Raw genomic sequence first — 18,639 nt, 5'->3', positions numbered from 1 at the left:
ATGTGATTATATGACAGTCAGCCCCCAAGTCATGTGTTGTTTTTCCATGGACATGTACACCTCTTATGGTTTCTTTATCAACACTGTACTCCCTCTACAGGTCTATTTCCTCTCTGTTCTTCATTAAAGGTGTAGTCTGGTGTTTTTCAAACTAATCTCCATCTGCTGCATCAGCGTTTGATTATATTTTGATGTGTCTCCTTGAAAAGAACAGATAACTTGCTGCAGTTGCTGAGATCCAGCAAGGAAACGTTTATGCAAACCATATATAATGTGTAATTGGTTTTTCAGAGATGCGAGTAGTTTTACAGAGGGAAGCATGTGTAGTAATTCATCACCAGTCCAATGGGTCTGAGGGGTGAGTCCAGTGAGTCAGAGGGGTTTCGTTCTTTTATATGTATACAGAAACATCAAATTCTGACTGGTAGCCCTGTCATGATTTTTTTCTTCTCTTGTTCATCATTGTAAGCAACTATGAAAGTACAAGCCTAAAGTGGTCAGAGTGGCTGATTAGCTATCTTGCTTCCTGGCAATGTTTACATTGTGGCTAACACTCGCTGCTCGGTCAAAATTATACGCTATATTGTTGTCAACAGTTACACATAATCATGTGTAGAGTCAAGCAAAGATACAGTTTTCATAAGACCTATGATGTGTCTTAATGAATGCATTTACTGCTTTATTTACATTTGTTTGCTTGTTGGAGCTTAAAATAATTGTGAAATCTAGCAAGTGTGGAAAATATTGTGGTTAGCTTAAATAACTTAAATAACATGTCAAATAACTGCAATTAGGTGATTATGTAATAATTGTGACAGGCCTGATCACTGATTCAACAGAGACAGAGATTTGGTTGATAAAAATATCAATCTCTTTGTGTAGTGATACAGGTAGCTAGACAAAGAAGTGGGATTGGTTGGGGGGGTTAAGTTAATGACTGCGTGACCTGCTTCCGCTCAACTGCACTGATTGTAATAAGGTAGTGTAGGTTTGTGCCCTTCACGCACCCTCATAGACACACATTAACATCAGCTGGCCTTGTTGTAGTGAGGGTGGGGGGTCATCGCTGTGGATTGACGTAGTTGGACGCGCAATCTAAGATACAAAAGGGCAGTTGAGCAACAGCAGGCCATGCATGACGCTGCAGGATGCTGAGCTCTGCAAAGATGGGACACTGACAGATGTCAGGACAGGGTGTTTTTTTTATTACAACAAAGGTATGTTCAGTTTTTCAGCATTACATTTGTTTTACAGTAAAACACAGTTCATCTTAAAATATGTTACTTTACAAAGAGCAGCATATTTATTTAGGTAGCCTATGTACACTTAACTATTTGATATCAGTGTTTTACACAAACAAATGTCTCAACATCCTTACAAAGCATTATGGTAGAAAATATACTAAACAAGTGATCAGATATGTAAAGAGTAGAAAAAGAAACAACTATATGCATTTGTTAACCTGCCTTTTTCTACAGCAAAATGACCTTTGAGGAGGAAAAAAATAATTTTTAAGCTAGATGAAAACATTAACAGTTCAAACATTAACAATTCAAACAAACAATTTAAACATTACATATTTAAATTTCTCCTACAGTGAAGATTTACCCTGGCAAAATGTATTCGTTCAGTCACTCTGAAAAGATAAGAATATTAAACATGTCACATATAGTGGATTTAGAGTCACAAACAAAAAAATGATTTTCCATGTTTTTGTTTTATACTTACAAGATCATCTAGATCATCCATAGAGGGTGGCTCTCCTTTCTTTTTCATATCAGAAAGCATCTATATTTCAACAGACAAAACGCAATGTGAGGAATTGTAAGGAAACAATTTACCCAAATCATAATGATTTAACTGATCATATTTGCATTTGATTTACATCAAATGTGCCACTGTGTCATGAAAAACAGAGGCATGTGATGTAAAGTTTGGAATTAATGTATAAAATTATTCTAGTATAGTGGAAAAAAATTCTATAGGTTTCCAACTACTGGTAGGGAAAAAATGATGATATGATAAAATGATGATAACCAGAGCTGTTGCATCATTCCATAATAATTAAAGCTGTACAGCATCAAGAATTAATTTACAATAAAAATAATATTCAGAATGCCTCATATTCAAAAAATCTCACTGATCAACAGCTTTTCATAGTAATTTTGTGACAAGAAATAACTGTAAATAGATAATTATGGTTTATTATTTAATAACATTTTTCACTGTGGCATGACTTCTTTGTTCCTCAAATACTTTTAAATTGTGAATAAGTTTACAATATGGTTTCAAATAATAATTCAGTCCACACCGGGGCTGCACTAAGAGCGGTCTGCAGGTCAAAGTTGGCCAATTTGATTTGCTGACGTTTAACTTGGACCACTAAAAAGTTTTTTTCTTCTGAAAACTGTATTTTGAAATTATTATTAAAAACTACAGTGTAATGTTGTAAAATCTATTTTTCAAAAAACTTCTACCTGACTTTATTTGTATTTTATTTTGACTATTTAGCTGTCGGTAAACTAAAAACATTTCATTTTGGCCACCCAAGAAAGTTTGGGCACCCCTGGTCTACTGTACAAGTTATTAGCGAATACCACTTATTAATATGACAAGTGATTCCAAATAATTGAACAGCAGTGTATGTGTGATGATAACTCTAGTTTCTAACTCTGAAGATTAGCTATACTTTTAAAAATTAAAGGACAGCTCTCAGACTCTAATGAGGACCTGAAAGGCTATGGTAGGTTTGTAACTTGTCACAGAAGGACTTATTTTGGCTCCCTAAAGAACCTTTCAATGTGAAGCATAACTATGTCCCCAGGGTCCTGTGTTGCCATTGCTGTACATTTCCTTTGCTTTGCATATTATAACCTAGGAAACCTATACAGTCATGGTTATGGTCCTGGAGTCAACACTGCCATACAGTCACTGTCTCTCTCACACTCACTCACTCACTCACATTTAACAAGACTTTCCACAAGGGGGAGCCACTGGCACTGTAATAACAGTGAAAACAACCTTGTGTTAGCTGAAACGGCTGTGTCTATTGAGCATTGTGGATGCATGCTTTCTAGGACTTCTGGGCTACTACATGCAGGTGCTTCACATCAATGACACTTGGCGTCCTTGTTAAATTAGTTAAGGCTCTACACTGCAAAAAATGATATGTGGGCAACAGAAGTCATCATAAATTTAGTCAATGTATCTGATGTTTCTCATCGTTGTAAGGATATTATAAGATTTGACTTATTTCAATTTTTTACTTAAGTAATTTTATTTAGTGATGTTATCTCACTATATTGACAGACAGTTTGCTTGTTTTAAGAAATATGCTTAAAATAAAAGTCTTATCTGCCCAAATAGTGAGATAATTTGGTACAGAGTAATGTAATAAGTAATGAAATATCTTTTTCTAGAAAGTAGTAATAACATTATCCCAATACATTTTGAGAGAAGCAGTTAGTAACTAGTAATAGATTACTTTCTATGTGTTATTACGCCGACACTGGAGCTATCTATATTGATATTACTAGCATTATGTACATGTTGCTGACCCTGTGCAGCACTCTGTTCTGACTAAAAAAATGTAGCAGGTACTTTTTAAATTTAATGGGGCCCTTGCTTGCCTCAGTGAGCTAATTTTCTAGCCAAGCAAACTTCATAACAAGCCTTTTTTATTTTAGAGTATAGCATACATTAACTTTCTGAATGATTGCTTTATCTGCCCTTTTTTGTTGTTGCTAGCTAACTAGCAAGCCAGCAGTAACAGAGTAGTTTACTACATTTTGAACTTGACAAATTGTATATTATAGTTTTGAAATTTTAAATAAAGAATGAAGTGTGTGTTGCGTCAAATGATTTGATTCCAAATGTACTGACTTCTGGGCAACTTCTCAAGTCTATATTTATATTGGCTTGAACCATAGGGCCGCTGGGAACCTAGAATTGTTTCCTATAAGTTTTCAATGAAGGAATATAGGGCCGTGGAAACATAGGGTTGTTTTCCAGAAATTGCTGTTGGTGTTGAGAATGGCATGAGCTGAAACTCGCCTGCCTTAATATAGAATGAAAATTGTTCAAGCAGCTATAACTTTTGCTTAGTCCTTTGTTGAGTGTGGGTCTCCATCTACTCTTCCAGTGTTAGATACTTTTGGACAGCCTATACACCATCAAGTATACAGCGTGATGTGAAAGTGTTTCCTTTTTTTTTGTTTCCTAGAAATGAAAACAAATAAAGTACCCTGGGAAAATAGGGATGACCACTTTCCATAGATAATGAACCTTTACATTATGGGGAGCCTCTTTAAACTTTAAAGAGGTTCTCCACACTCACGCCTCTAATTTACAGAATGGTACTTCTATAGCATTGTTTCAAAAACACTTCTGACACTTTTGTTTTTAAGAATGTATGAATACAGAAAATGTAGTTTGTGTTACAGAATCAGTGACTGGAAAATATACTCACGTCCATGTACTGTTCATACTCTGCCATGCCGTCTTCTTCTTCATGCTCCCAGTCTCTCCAGTTGTCAAAGTCTACTGATAACCAGGCTGGCTGTGGGGTTAGAGAACACATCAGAATGCTCAACAACTTTCTTGAACACTAAATAATACCTAAACTAGACGATTCTTTTGTGATAATTTAGTTAAATTGTAGGATGTGCTAGTAATTTCCCTTCATTCCAAGTGTTTATTTTGGAGTTTATGATGTTTTCAAACAATTGCTAATATGAAGAGGTTCCTTAAATGTAACCTAAATGAACCTGACTCAACTGCTTCCACCTTGCTGTGCTTCGCCTGAATTACGATCAATTGATTAATATTTCACACTGATATTGGTCAGAAATCTCCATAGGAAATTGTTAGAAACAAATTACCTTGGCTGTGTCTTTGGTGAGCCGAGGCCATGCTACATTGTCCTTCACTTTCCTTATCAAGACATTAATGGTGCGATCGCCTACCTTCTCCCTGGAGTCCTAAAAGACAGGAACACAGAAAATTGCTTCACATAGCCATATAGTAGAACACTGTTTTGCAGAAGTGGGTAGTAGTTAATTACATTTACTCAGTCAAACGTACAATTTTGATCAATCTGTACATCTAATACTTCTAATATTTCTCATACTTTTACTTCTACTCAAATACATTTGTGAAATAAATGAATCTATGTTTTAATGGGTTCCACTTTAACCATTCACACTGAGCTACTAATTCTCTTTCCTGTGATTAATTGAATTCCGTTTGTTGGTTTATCACCTGGCTTTGCTGTTTCTCACACCTCTCACTTATAGACCAAAAGGATCCCAAAAGGAAAAGTGGTGAGCTTAGCAAACTTCAGTTCCTGTGCTGATAGATATTGGATGTACTAAGAAGCTCTACTGCTGTTCTAAGGGAAACATTTTTTGGGGTCTGATACTTTATTTATTCAAATAGATTTTTTCTAACTTTTAATTCCACTTGAGTCAATCTGACATCAAATTATCAAGACTTTGGTTATCTGGGTTTCCACTCACCTCTGATCGTAATAAATGCAAACAGAGGCAAAACACATACACAGGACTTTTTGTGAACCTGATCAACATTAAAGGACCCAAGCAGCTCATGTATGACTGACCGCTACATTGCTCCTGTGTGATTTCTATAACTGTGGTGGCAATCAACTGATTTCCGAAGCAACATTATCAAAATGAATATGAAATTCTATCAAGTCGCTGCCAAGCATCGGCTAGGGGGATGTAAAGTTTCCCAGCACTGGGCTGTGGAACAGTGGAGCCATGTTCTGGAGTGATGGAGCACAATCCTATAACTTTAATATGAGTTTGTGATCCAGGAGTAATCATCCAACATCGGTACCTGACCTCAACAATGTACTTGTGATTGAATGCAATCAAGTCCTCACAACAATGTGCTAACATTTAACGTCTTCCCAGAAAAGAAGAAGCTGTTACTGCCTCAAAGAGGAAGGAAACTTCCCATTAATACCCATCATTTTGGAAAGAAATGTTGAGTAAGCAGGTATTTACAAACTTTTGGACACTATAAACACTACAGCTTTTAATTGAACATTGGTTATTTTGCTGTGAAGGGGTGTGCAAGAACATCAATGTACTCACAAAGCATTATTTATATTAAATATTTTACAAATCTGACTCAAAGCAGAGGTGAGAGAACTTACATTTTTGTACACTCTGGCGTAAAATTCAATCTCGTTGTAGATGTTGTTATCATCTACATCTTTACAGCTGAAACACAAAGAAGTAAACAAACAAAAAAATAAATCAGAAGCTTAACTTGCATTATGGGTTTTAGTGAACTGTTTAAACAGTAAGCTTCAATGTACAATTATTTGGTATATAAAAACAGATTCTCACCATAAGATGATTTTGGTGTCCTGAATGTCAACTTGAACATCCTTTGGATTCTGAATCAGGAAGTTTATAGTAATGTACTTTTTGCGGTCAAACCATACTGTTTTGGCTGGTTGACTATGGACATGAAAGAAAAGCAAGTGAAAACCATCTATACTTGCAATACTATTAAAGCCTACCTAGCAACACAACTGAAGCCTAACTAGACTTTAAGCCTTCGGTTCAGGTGTATCATGATATCTTAATATTATCATACAGTTACAGTTCTTACAGTTCTTAAGGCAAAAGCACACAGGAAAGCACATTGTTAGCATGCAGCATGTTCACTTTCAAACAAGAAGCTATGTTAACACTCACCAGTCATCAGGTCTGACGATCTTTGGCATCTTGATTCTTCAAAGTGCGGCCTTTGTAGTAAAAGGTGTTTTGTCTTTTTAATATGTGATCCAGTAGAAATCTCAGGGCTTTTAAAAAGCAGTGATTGCTAGAGACTAAGCGTGGTGTGTGGGGGCTATTTTTAGGACGGATGGTATCAGCTGCTAGGGGAGGAACATGCCTTCTTCACTCCTCAACCCCTGCACTCCCATTTAAAGGCTGTCAGTGGAACACTCGGGAAAAACACAGCATTTTCCTTCTCCCACCAAGCCACCCCATCTGCTCTAATGGGAGGGGGTGGGGAATCTACCAGAAGCCTGTTAGGGTGGGAACTGTTCACACTTCATGTTGCTCAGAACCACAAAATACAGGCTGTTCATGTTGGTCAGAACCACAAAATACATACATTTGGAGTACATTAATACTGTTACTTGTGTTATGATTTTTATAGAGTAACTTAGGAAGAAGCCCTGCAGTGTAACATGAACTATCCCCCACTTCATTTCTCTCCTGATCAAATGAGGGGACCTAAACTTAGTTCTTCGAGGCAAGAAGCCCCCCAAAGACAAGGAGCAAGAGGCCCCATTAGCATACTGCCCCAGAATTATCCGATCAACATAAAACTTTAGTTAGTCCACTGGAGTTTGATTGGCTAGCTAGCATTAGCGTTTGAGCGATCAATAGCATTGCTCAGGTGTTTGACACAAATTAGATGAGATTGTATTTGAGCTAGATGTAGGTAAAACCACACCTAATCTGTTCGATTAATATGCATGAATCATTTGCGCTTTTTTGTTCTCAGTCTTCACTTGTATTTGTTTAATTCCATCACCAGCACACTTGATTTAACATAATGAAGTACTGATTAGCCAAACCAGGTGTTGGATGATATTACAAGTAATGCTAGGCTGCCACAAGGAGAGGTTTGGAAAAGGTAATGTGAACACTGACATACTTAAAATCACCACTTACTGTATTAATGTCTTTTGTATTTATTCTGATACTATTCATTTATAAATACTTAAATAAATGCTTACTTACCCGATAAAAGGCCTTTTAAATCTAATTGTCTCAGGTGCCAAAAACACTTCACTAGGTAGGGGGCCATACTGCCCCAGTAGTGAGGCAAGATGACCCCTAATAAGAAGTTTATTTTTGTGCTATAAAAACAAACTGGGCTGCTTTTCCAATTTAGTTCCCCTAACTATGTGATGCATCATCATCCAGTACGTGCTAAACTCAGGAACAAATATGGTTTATTTTTACAGTAAATTTATATCATATGAGACTACATGTCTACTCATTAAGATATTTCATAGTGAGGCTGAATTACCACAACATTCATTACTTTGTATCACACATAAATCATTCCTGTTCAGAAATATTCAACTTTGGAATGAAAGAGAAAATCTGTAGCCATAAAGCTAAAGTTCCTGGGAATTTTTCTGAGCCATCATCATAATACGGCAGGTAAAAGAGCAGATGGTATTGAGCACTGTGAACATCAGTGTACCTTGTTTTTACTATATACCTCTTACTCACCAGGGTATATTTTGTTTTTCCATCTGAATTTACATGACCAAATCATAAGGCAAATTATTCAGTAACTGCATGAAATAAATGTAAATTTTTATTTTATTTATTTATTTTAAAAGCTCCCCTCAAGTTAACAGAAAATGTGTTTCTGATCATACACATATTGTTATATGCTTACAATTCACTGCTTAAAGCCAAAAATCTTAGACGCTCTTTGTATTATTTTATAAAAATAATTTTTATAGAGCAGATCACTGAAGAGACACCATCTGTTTATAGTTTATAGCCCAGATTTGTGGAGTTCAGCTTCTTTAATTATAAGGGTTTAAAATTACCTTACCCATCTATTTGACTGGAAAGAAGACAGTTACAGCTCTCATATGACACCCACCTTTTGAATGTAGCTTATGAAATATGAAAGTTATGAAGAATATGACTAATATGAATAAGTGCGTTTTGGAACCACCGGTGGTCTCAAGGAGTTGAAAAGGTTAATATATGTTTATTGTTTAATTTTGTAAATTCTTGTAGCCAACCATCGGTTGAGAGCGAACAGCAGCGCTGAATACACAGCGCCATCTATCGGTTTGATTATTGGCGTCAGTGGCCGCGCTCCAATATGCGTACGTTCTAATTAGATCACAAACTAGTGCGCAGAATGTTTGAAATCAACATGAAATGCGTTTGAAATCATTTGTACGCTAGCATGTAATACAGCAGAATTCATTTTGCTTACTTGGTGGACAGCAAACGTCTACTAGGCAACAGTGCAAACAGTCCGGAGTTTTCCCACAAATTTTATATGTTGCTCAAATGGCCAATGAGCAGGCCTTTGTTTAAAACCTGCAACTTCAACTAGCAAACTTCAGTCGTTTCTATGAGCTTTTAGAGTGCAGAAATACGTCGGTGCGCTTGAAAAATGGTGCTAACCCTCGTCGTTTATGCAAACTTTATGACTAGTAATAACGTTTATAGTAGTTAGCTAATGGCCAACAAATCAACCAACTCACTAACCTTGTCCAACTGCAGCACTTTTAACTGTACTAAGTGGAGCTGAAATCAGAGATTTACTGCCACCGTTACCGACAATGTACCCTACCCACTCTTAATAGTATGCTAGTGTACTCAACTAGAGCGCCATTTAGAACACAGCCGGTTTCCACTCCCCGGAACGTCATTTCCTAGCTCGTTTGCAATCGGAAGAAATGTGGCGCGCGCCTACGAGTGTTCCTCGGTTGTTTTAGGGGGCTTTGCTCTCTCTGTTGAAGCTACGAGCTAGTGTTTCTCTTCCTATGCCTTTTAGAAACCGGTTAAAATCTAGCTATAATACTAAATTACGGAGGGATACTTTATTTACCACTGAAGACGGCCGGGAATTGAGTGAAACTTGTAACATTATGCCTCGTAGAAAGGTAAGAATAATGGTAACTGACAAACAGAGCTAACGAGCCGTCTCATAGCAACCGGTAACCAGGCAGCAGTACCACTGACCCTTTTTTTGAGCAGCTGAATGACCAGCCAGCATCCAGCTTCGGTCCAGTGCTTAACCTTACTTGGTGCTGATGTTCAGCACAAAGAGATGTCATTTGTTACAAACTATCCCGCCCTGCCCGAATCAGCATAGCTCTGTCTCGGAGATAAGCTAAAAGCTAACGGCTAGCAAGCGCCAGAAAGAGAGAAAATAACCCCACAAGGTGTTGCGAAAGGTGCAGCGTGTTGCATAAAGTCGGTTACGGGGAAAACTAGCTAGCTAGATGGTCAGGTTTGTGGTTTTGGGGAAATGCCTTACATAAACAGTATTATGTTGTACACAAATCTGCCCGGGCACGACTGACTGAAAACAACCTACCGTTAGCTTGGGTTGGTTAGCCCCAAACAAAACATAGCTAGTTAGCCTAACGTTAGGTGGAAAAATACAAGCGTGCTGCACAAACATGTCCTTCGTTAGCTAACGCTAGCTAGGTTTACTGTTATTCAGTTAAGAGTCGTGCTCTCTATCTATGAAAAACGTCTGCATAAAGCTGTAGCTAAATTTAACGTTAGTTGGAATGCGCCTGGAAAAATGTAGCTAGATAGCTGGCTAGGTTTGCTAGGTTGTGCATCGTAGTGCTTAGCGGCGGTGAGAACGCGGCGGGCTGGATTCTCTCGGTCAAAGGACAGTTTTTATCATTTCCGTGTGTTACGTTCACGGAGTATCTTCATACAGAAATCTTGGTTTGGATTTGTGTAGTTATCGCGTCTAATTGTATATTTGCAGAGGACAGCTGGGAGCAGCTCGGACGGCACCGCAGACTCCGACGACTCGGCAGAGCCGGAAAAAACGGACAGTGGCTCCCACAGCGACCCCACCGTGCGCAGCAGCGCCAGACTGACCCGAACGTCGCTCCGCCTCAGCCAAAGCTCTCAGGGTAAAACACAAGGGCGGGAAAGAAGTCTAGAACTACACTGAAGGGGCAAACAATAATATATGACAAAATAATAAAACTTCATAAAGCGTATTTTATTCATAAAAACGCATCTATAAGTGCTGTAAATGAAGATGCACGTAAATAAAGCTCATCACTTGAAGAGTGAGCTGTAACATTCAGTGCCTTGTATTAGAGACAGAAGTCAGCAAGCAAAGTGTCTTTCCAGCTGAAATATAGGAATATAAAATTTATCATTGGCATAGTTTATGAATTATTTTATTGTAAGTGAGAAAGTTATATTTCTTTAAATATTCTTTAGGAATACGGGCATGTTTATATGGCTGTATGGAGTGTCGTTGAAGTTCCATTTCAAAAATAAATTTAGGTTGTATTAAGATTAAATCTGTGCTATGATGTAATGTATTCTGCGTTAACAGTACTGCATAGTACATGTGTAACTTCAATGTTATTATAAAATATTTAGTAAGAAGAATATATATTTTCACCCCATAATGCTTATGCTTATTTATGCTCATTTAGCCATAAAAATAATGTGCAGGCACATTATGTTACATTATGAAAAGTAAGCAACATCATTAAATTCAAAAACCCAAGACGAAAGCTGTTAAAATTTGCTTTTATTCAAAAAATGCAAAAATTAATTTGTGGTTTACACCATCCTTGACATCAGGCATAACATGTCCACCCCATTACACAAAATAGAGAGTGTGAACAGTGGGCTTTTTGTTTTGTTTTGTCTGTTTAATAAAAGTAAAAAAGTAAGAAGAAAGGAAGCTCAAAGTGCTTCACAATGAATGTGTAAAACACTAAAACATTATAAATAAGAGCGATTGACACAAAATTGACAGGTTTTCCTTTTTATATAAAGTAAAAAAGGTAATTGATAAAGGAATCTTTTAAACAGGAAAAAAGAATAAATATTAAAGCACTTAACATCACCTTAATTTTTACGTGTACGCTGAGTTTTGGGATAATGGCTGAAATATCAGGTTAGTTAACATAAGTGTATTGTTATTGCAAGAACAGCAATGTTAGGAGCATTAAAAACACAGAGCTTTAGCAGACATGAATGTAGCATTAAAATCTGTATCCAGTAAATGCACCCAGATGACAAATTGCCAGGTAAACATCACCGATTATTCCAAACAAACTTGATTTAACTTTTTCACATTATATTCCCTTTATAACTGGATATGTTCTGCCCTCACTAGTAGGCTGGACAGGTAGCAGAGTGCTAACCAGCTAACAGGCTAACACTACAATAATAAAAGACAGACTTCAAGTTCAAGCCTTTAAATGAAGTGTTACCTAAAAACTGAGACCTACAAAGTAAAGAACGTTGCGCAAGTTACATGCCTGCTACAAGCTAAACAAATGTCCATATTTAAGAGCTGACTTAAAAATCCTAAATAGCACGGAGCTAACTCCGCCAGCTTGATGCTAACATTGCTAACCACTGTAGCGAAAATATAAGAAGAATTATCGAAACACCGATCAGATTTCTACATTAGACGTTGTTGTGTAATGGCACTGCTTTGTGGTTCTCGGTCTGTACCTGACTGTGTAAACACCCAAAGTTTAAATGAAATTACTTTATCAGCATGAGTAATTGGTGTAGGCTGACTAAAGCATTTCTCTCACAGTTCAGGTTCTTTTTACAGATTGATTACTCTACAAACATCAACACACAAGCATTCGAGCATCCCAAAGTTCATTGATTATTTTTATTTTTTCCTGCATTTCTATCTTGTTAGGATGTTCTAAACATTTAGTGTATTGTCTGTTTACCCTATGCCGGACGTTCTGTAGAAAAGTCACTCAAAGCATAATGGGGTGCAGGGGTAAGGTGGATAATAAAAACATAGAATTCTACATAACGTTAAAAACAATATTTGTGTAAAGAAATACATGCTCTCAGTTGTTGTTTAAAGGTAGTGTACTAAGTTAATATCGTAATATAGATGTTTGTAGAAGTGTTGTAATAAATTCTGTGTTGCAGTGTGGGTGTAATTTAGTGATTAAAGAACATTCAGTGCTTTGAAATTTATGAACTGTTTCACCAGAGCTGGCTTAATGAAAATGGGAGTCAGTCCTGTGTGTTGAATATTGTATTTTCTATGACTGATTTCAGTTAAAAGTTGCAAACACGTAAGCGATGCTTAAAATGTTTAATGGGTATTTTGGTTTAAGTGCATAAGTCTTAAAGTGCATGTATATAATTTCTTTCTAAGTTCTCAAATGTAACTGCTCCTCACAGATGCCCCACCAGATGTTAAGCAAGTAGCAGAAAGAGATGAGTCTCCACCCAGGACACCTACAGGGAATGCCCCCTCATCTGAATCAGACATTGACATCTCCAGTCCTAATGCATCCCACGATGAGGGCGCAGCAAAGGACCAAAAAGACTCAGGCAGCGATCCCTCTCACCGACCAAAACGGCGCCGCTTCCATGAGAGCTACAACTTTAACATGAAGTGCCCCACACCTGGTTGCAATTCTCTGGGTAAGTAAAACATCACTTTCCCTACTGCCATACAAAATAAGAGTATGCTAGTTAGTGGTGTTAAAATGTGACATCAACCTGAAAGTGATTTGTCTACTCCGATTTTCGAATATATTTGGTATACACAAATATTTTGGCTAAAATAAAGTTCTCTCAATAAAAGTGTAAACATCTAAAAGAAGCGTTCTTTTTTTGTTTAATAGTCTGTATTTCACTAGTGAGTAAATAGTGCCCTCAGTGACATTCAGTGTATTCTTAAAAATAATCCTCACTAACAGTAATCAGATCAAATCATGATGATGTTGGAGATTTCATGATGCACTGCAGTGTTTCCTAAGATGAATTGTGTTGGTAAAAGATTTGCACTGCAGTTGCTTGTGCTGCACACTCAGTGCAAAGATGTTTTCACAGAGCTTTTAAAGTCAGTGTCTTGATTAGACAATCTTTTCTTCTGTTTTACAGGCCATTTAACTGGAAAACATGAAAGACATTTCTCCATATCTGGTTGTCCCCTCTATCACAATCTGTCAGCAGATGAGTGCAAGGTTTGACTAATAGTTTGTGGTGTCTTGAGCTCTTATCCTGAATCTGGATCTGGTCTTGTTAGCATTAACAAGCGTTCTTTATTTTATATGAAGGTGAAAGCCACTGAGCGTGATAAGCAAGAAGAGGAACGAAATCAGAGTCAGAATGAGGACAACAGGCATGCTACACGTCATCAGGTGCTTGATTTCTTGACCTTATTTTTTTTTTTTGTAGTATCATTAGTATCCCAATAATCTAAAATGTGATTATTTTATTTTTGTTGAGTAAAATTGCATAAAAGATTAAACATGTCATAGCCTCGATTTAAGAATACCCTTGATGTGATGAGACTTGAGACAAAAGTAATTCTTAATCTTGGTTTGTTATGCAAATGGGGTCTCACATTTGTATGGATGTCTCATTCATGTAGGCTCCTACTGCAAGACAGGTGAGGTATAAGGAGAAGGTTCAGGAGATGAGGAAGAGGAGGGATGCTGGACTAACTAAGGAGCAGAAAGAAAAGTACATGGTATGAATCAAGTTCAAGGCTTTATTGTCATTTCAGCTATATGCGAGTACACAGTGAAACGTAACAACATTCCTCCAGCACCATGGTGCAACACAGGAACACAAGTGCAAAGACTCTTTGTTTTATGTGATGTACTTGCACAAGTTATTATAGGTGTTGCCAAAATTACTAAACTGCTGCTACCAAAATGTCAGATTTTGGAGAAATCACTTTCTGTATATTGAGTTTCTTTGTGTTCCCATTTTAGGAGCACAGACAGACTCATGGAACTTCTAGAGAGCCACTCTTGGAAAATATCACAAGTGAATATGATCTTGAGCTGTTTAGAAAAGCCCAGGCAAGGGCGTCAGAGGATCTGGTAAGAACAGATGACAGCTCCTTTTGTTTATCTTCTCTTGGTTTTGTTTGGACCTTGTGCTAACAGCAGTAATCTGCAAAATAAGCAGAACAGTGTTTGTTTGACAACACAACAGTTTTATTGAAACCGAAGTATTACACATTTGCTGCTGTTTTTCCCTTTTCCTTTGTTTAGTTTCTTTCGCTTTTAATCATACTCAGACCTCCTCTTGGATGTAAATACCATTCAGAAGTTTGGAAACATTTAAGTTTTGAATGAGTTGTTTCAGTTATGTAAAAACATACAGGTATCTGTAATATGTGTATTGCAGATTTGTAAATCGAATGTGTGGTTCTTGTACTGAACTCTGAGCTGCATAGCATTTGAGAATGAAGTTATAATATGATGAACAACCAGAATGTGATGATTAAATCTTTAAGTTGACAACCTCATTATATAGAGATGGTTGTGATAGTGATGGTTGTGAGATGTGGTATGTTACACATTTATTACATACACAAAATATAATGGAAAATACTTTTTGTGGTTAGTGTACATTTTATTCTATATACTATATTATGCATAAAAACTATGTGGAATTCTATTGTCACTTTTGCTTATTTGTGAATGCATGATTTTGAACTTAATATATATATATTTTTTTTCTTTTTCATTGAGTCGTTTTTCTGTGTGATTGCTTTGTTCAGGAAAAGCTACGCATGCAGGGCCAGATCACTGAGGGCAGTAACATGATAAAGACCATTGTGTTTGGCCGCTATGAGCTGGACACCTGGTACCACTCTCCATACCCGGAAGAGTACGCTAGGCTTGGCCGCTTGTATGTCTGCGAGTTCTGCCTGAAGTACATGAAGAGTCAGACCATTCTGCGTAGGCACATGGTACAGAGTTCACACCTTTCTAAGAGCTGTTTTGTTCTGAAGGGCACAGTTTGGTGATTTCTCTGCTCAAAACACTCCCACTAAACCTGGCAATTAACAGATATGTTGAATCACATGTATTTGAGAAGGTGAATCACATGTATTTGAGAAGGTGAATCACCAAACTGTGCTGGAAACTGGCCCTCCAAGACCACAGCTGAACAATAATTTAGAGGTCGCAGCATGTTACTCTTGTTTGAAGTGTTCTACATATGCGTAAAGACTCTTTGTGAAGGTGCATACTTGTGTTAATAAGCTATTCTTGACAAAAGGCTTTGGCAAATACAATTCAGAATTTAATATGCAATGCTTGTTGTGCGTTGGGTAACCTCCTTCGTCCCTTTAATCTGTGTGTGAACCATGCAGGCCAAATGTGTGTGGAAACACCCACCTGGAGATGAAGTTTACAGGAAAGGAGCCATCTCTGTGTTTGAGGTGGATGGGAAAAAGAACAAAGTAAGAGCTTACTCTTAATAAAGCAAATGTCTGAGTAGCAGCTGGTCTTACTGCCAGTAAGTGTCCGTATTCCTTAACTCGTCCTGCTTAACAAAAGTCGCCTTTGCCTTCCTCTTGCTAGATCTACTGCCAGAACTTATGTTTGTTGGCCAAGCTGTTTCTGGACCATAAGACATTGTACTATGACGTTGAACCCTTCCTATTCTACGTAATGACTGAAGCTGACAACACCGGCTGTCACTTAGTGGGATACTTTTCAAAGGTAAGGTTGTTAGCCAGTCCATGTCATGCATACTTGTGTAATTATTATGTGAATGTTTTATGGAGGAAAATTAATTGTGGAAGAGGTGTTTGCAATCTGGACTGAAACACTTGTTTTCTAATCCTTTTAGGAGAAAAACTCCTTCCTGAACTACAATGTCTCATGCATTCTGACCATGCCACAGTATATGAGACAGGGCTATGGCAAGATGCTGATTGATTTCAGTGAGTGTTCACCTGACTTTTAAATAAACTCAGTTTAGTTGTTGCCAGTTTCTCATTCACACATGCTATCCAGGTCTCCTCTTATTCCTTGATACTACTAACCTGGAAGGGTGAAGGCTAACACATACTCTGAGACACATGAAGCCAGTCATATTTTCAAGCTACCTGCTGTTTTATTAAAACAATGGAGGGAAAATGAGTCAAGGCCACCCAGAGAGCAGGGCTAGTTATGCTGTCTTAGACTCCCGACCGTGGGATTAGAACTAGAAATCTTCTGATAATATGGTGAAACATTAGACAGTTGTCTCTCAATTCTCAATTCTATTTTTTTTAATCCCGTTTCTGTTTCCTGTAGGCTATCTGCTGTCCAAAGTGGAGGAGAAGGTGGGATCTCCTGAAAGACCTCTCTCTGACCTGGGACTCATCAGCTACCGCAGCTACTGGAAGGAAGTCCTTCTGCGCTATATGTACAACTTCCAGGGCAAAGAGATTTCTATCAAAGGTGGGTGCTACTAAGAGGTCAACATGAATAAAAGCTCCGACCAGCGAGATAGTTTAAGATGCGTCTCTGGCACACATTTTGGTAAGTCAGGTAAGTTCACCGTCTCAATCAGCAAGAGAAACGTGCTGGCTAGAAAGGTAGAGGCCAACAAGAATTCAGAATGATAGTGCATGGACTCATAATGCAAGATACAGATTTAACAAGGGAGGAGAGAAGGCTTCTGTCAAGCCCACTAATGGTAAGGAACAGTTCAAGAACACCTGATGACACGTAATTGCTCTGTGAATGGTTCTGGGTGCTGTAATTTTAATCATTTGTTCTTTTTTTCAGAAATCAGTCAAGAGACTGCTGTGAACCCTGTGGATATCGTCAGCACACTGCAGTCACTGCAGATGCTCAAATACTGGAAGGGGAAGCACCTGGTCTTAAAGAGACAGGTATAGTGTGATACTCCTGCTGCGTTGCCAGCATGTCTGCATTTTCATTTTTTTTCCTCCTTGTTTTGCCTGTTATGAATGAATATTGTGGGGTTTTATTTTTTTTTAATTTACAATAATAACATTTTTTTTTCTTAAAACATGCCATCTTATAGGACCTGATTGATGAGTGGAAAGCCAAAGAGACCAAAAGAGGCACCAACAAGACCATCGACCCTGGTTCTCTGAAATGGACTCCCCCCAAAGGAACCTAAATGTCATTTGTTAAATTGGATTTCTTTTCCCCTCATTTCAACCTTTTACACACTCAATGACTTTTTTTTCCTAATTAATTTTCAGCCTTCAGTGTTACTTTGGTCTCTACGTGGCCTTCGTGCTTCTATTTCTTCACTGTTCTTTTATGTAGCTGTATTTATTTGCTGATCATCTTTTTTGAAAACACGTTTCTTAATCGAACACACATTTCAGTAGTCAGAGTTCTTTGCCCCAACATAAATATTTTTAAAAAACGCTTTTAAAAATGTGTCTTGTGTCTTTTAAAGCAGTGGTTGTTACTTAAGTCCTGTGCTGCAAAAAATGTCTTGCCAAGTGAAAACATCTTAAATCTTGCCAGTATATGTATTATTTATAGTTCCATATGAGTTTAAATTTATTTTTAGATTTTATTTTATATGGTTTAAATAATTTTATCCAGTTTGTGTCTTAATTTGGGTGACAGATAATTTTGCTTGATTAAAAAAAAAGCTGCCTTATTTTATTAAAATAAGCAAAAAGGAGTAAAAATGTTTAGAAATAGGATGCATAATGAGAACTACTTGATACATTCACTAGATGTTTTCACTTGACAAGGTTTTTTTTTTTCCAGTGTGGAGGACCACAGCACTGCAAAGTTTCCTTTGACAACCAGGTTAACTAAATAAGGGCTTAGCTGATGAATTGAATCACATGTAAAATCACAGAAGATATAAAACATGCTAGTGCTGTGGCCATTCAAGACGAGTCTGACTCCCAAGTAAAGGTTAGGTTAATGCTATGAATGTATCAATTTGAGAAACTGAGCGTTACTGTGAGTAATATTTTGGCTGTAAATGTCCTTTCTAATATTTTTTTCCAGAGCTTTTTGATCATTTTGAAATTGATCTGAAATAAAAAAAAGAAGTACAGTGGTCATTTTTGATAAATCTCTTGTATTAAGTCACAATTTAATTGCTCATG

The 18,639-nt window shown here is 37.3% G+C and overlaps 2 protein-coding genes across 5 annotated transcripts; one reads left to right on the top strand and one right to left on the bottom strand.

Moving 5' to 3' along the window:
- Positions 1-1,045: 1,045 nt before the first annotated feature.
- On the top strand, positions 1,046-18,587 carry kat7b (K(lysine) acetyltransferase 7b). Of its 3 annotated transcripts, XM_036572183.1 has the most exons (15): positions 1,145-1,217; positions 5,934-6,018; positions 10,540-10,690; positions 12,969-13,214; positions 13,677-13,759; positions 13,853-13,936; positions 14,170-14,268; positions 14,516-14,626; positions 15,313-15,504; positions 15,910-15,999; positions 16,121-16,261; positions 16,392-16,485; positions 16,841-16,987; positions 17,318-17,424; positions 17,580-18,587. In XM_036572183.1, exons 2-15 carry the CDS (start codon positions 6,004-6,006, stop codon positions 17,676-17,678), a joined length of 1,659 nt encoding a protein of 552 aa, XP_036428076.1. In that variant the 5' UTR covers positions 1,145-1,217; positions 5,934-6,003; the 3' UTR covers positions 17,679-18,587. The 3 variants fall into 3 exon arrangements, with proteins under 3 accessions (XP_036428075.1, XP_036428076.1, XP_036428074.1); XM_036572182.1 differs by lacking the exon at positions 5,934-6,018 and having other exon boundaries at positions 1,046-1,217; XM_036572181.1 differs by lacking the exons at positions 1,145-1,217; positions 5,934-6,018 and adding an exon at positions 8,717-9,694.
- ptges3l (prostaglandin E synthase 3 like) lies at positions 1,185-7,795 on the bottom strand. 2 transcript variants are annotated; one of them, XM_036572185.1, is made up of 7 exons: positions 6,729-7,795; positions 6,375-6,488; positions 6,179-6,245; positions 4,881-4,979; positions 4,469-4,558; positions 1,729-1,788; positions 1,185-1,636 (listed from the first exon to the last, which is right to left on the bottom strand). In XM_036572185.1, exons 1-7 carry the CDS (start codon positions 6,755-6,757, stop codon positions 1,628-1,630), a joined length of 468 nt encoding a protein of 155 aa, XP_036428078.1. In that variant the 5' UTR covers positions 6,758-7,795; the 3' UTR covers positions 1,185-1,627. The 2 variants fall into 2 exon arrangements, with proteins under 2 accessions (XP_036428078.1, XP_036428077.1); XM_036572184.1 differs by having other exon boundaries at positions 1,185-1,788.
- Positions 18,588-18,639: the final 52 nt, after the last annotated feature.

This window comes from Colossoma macropomum, unplaced genomic scaffold (assembly GCF_904425465.1).
Source record: "Colossoma macropomum unplaced genomic scaffold, Colossoma_macropomum, whole genome shotgun sequence".
NCBI classification, from domain to species: Eukaryota; Metazoa; Chordata; class Actinopteri; order Characiformes; family Serrasalmidae; genus Colossoma; species Colossoma macropomum.
The sequence above is the reverse complement of the archived record's forward strand: the minus strand, read 5'-3'. Positions and strand labels throughout refer to the sequence as shown.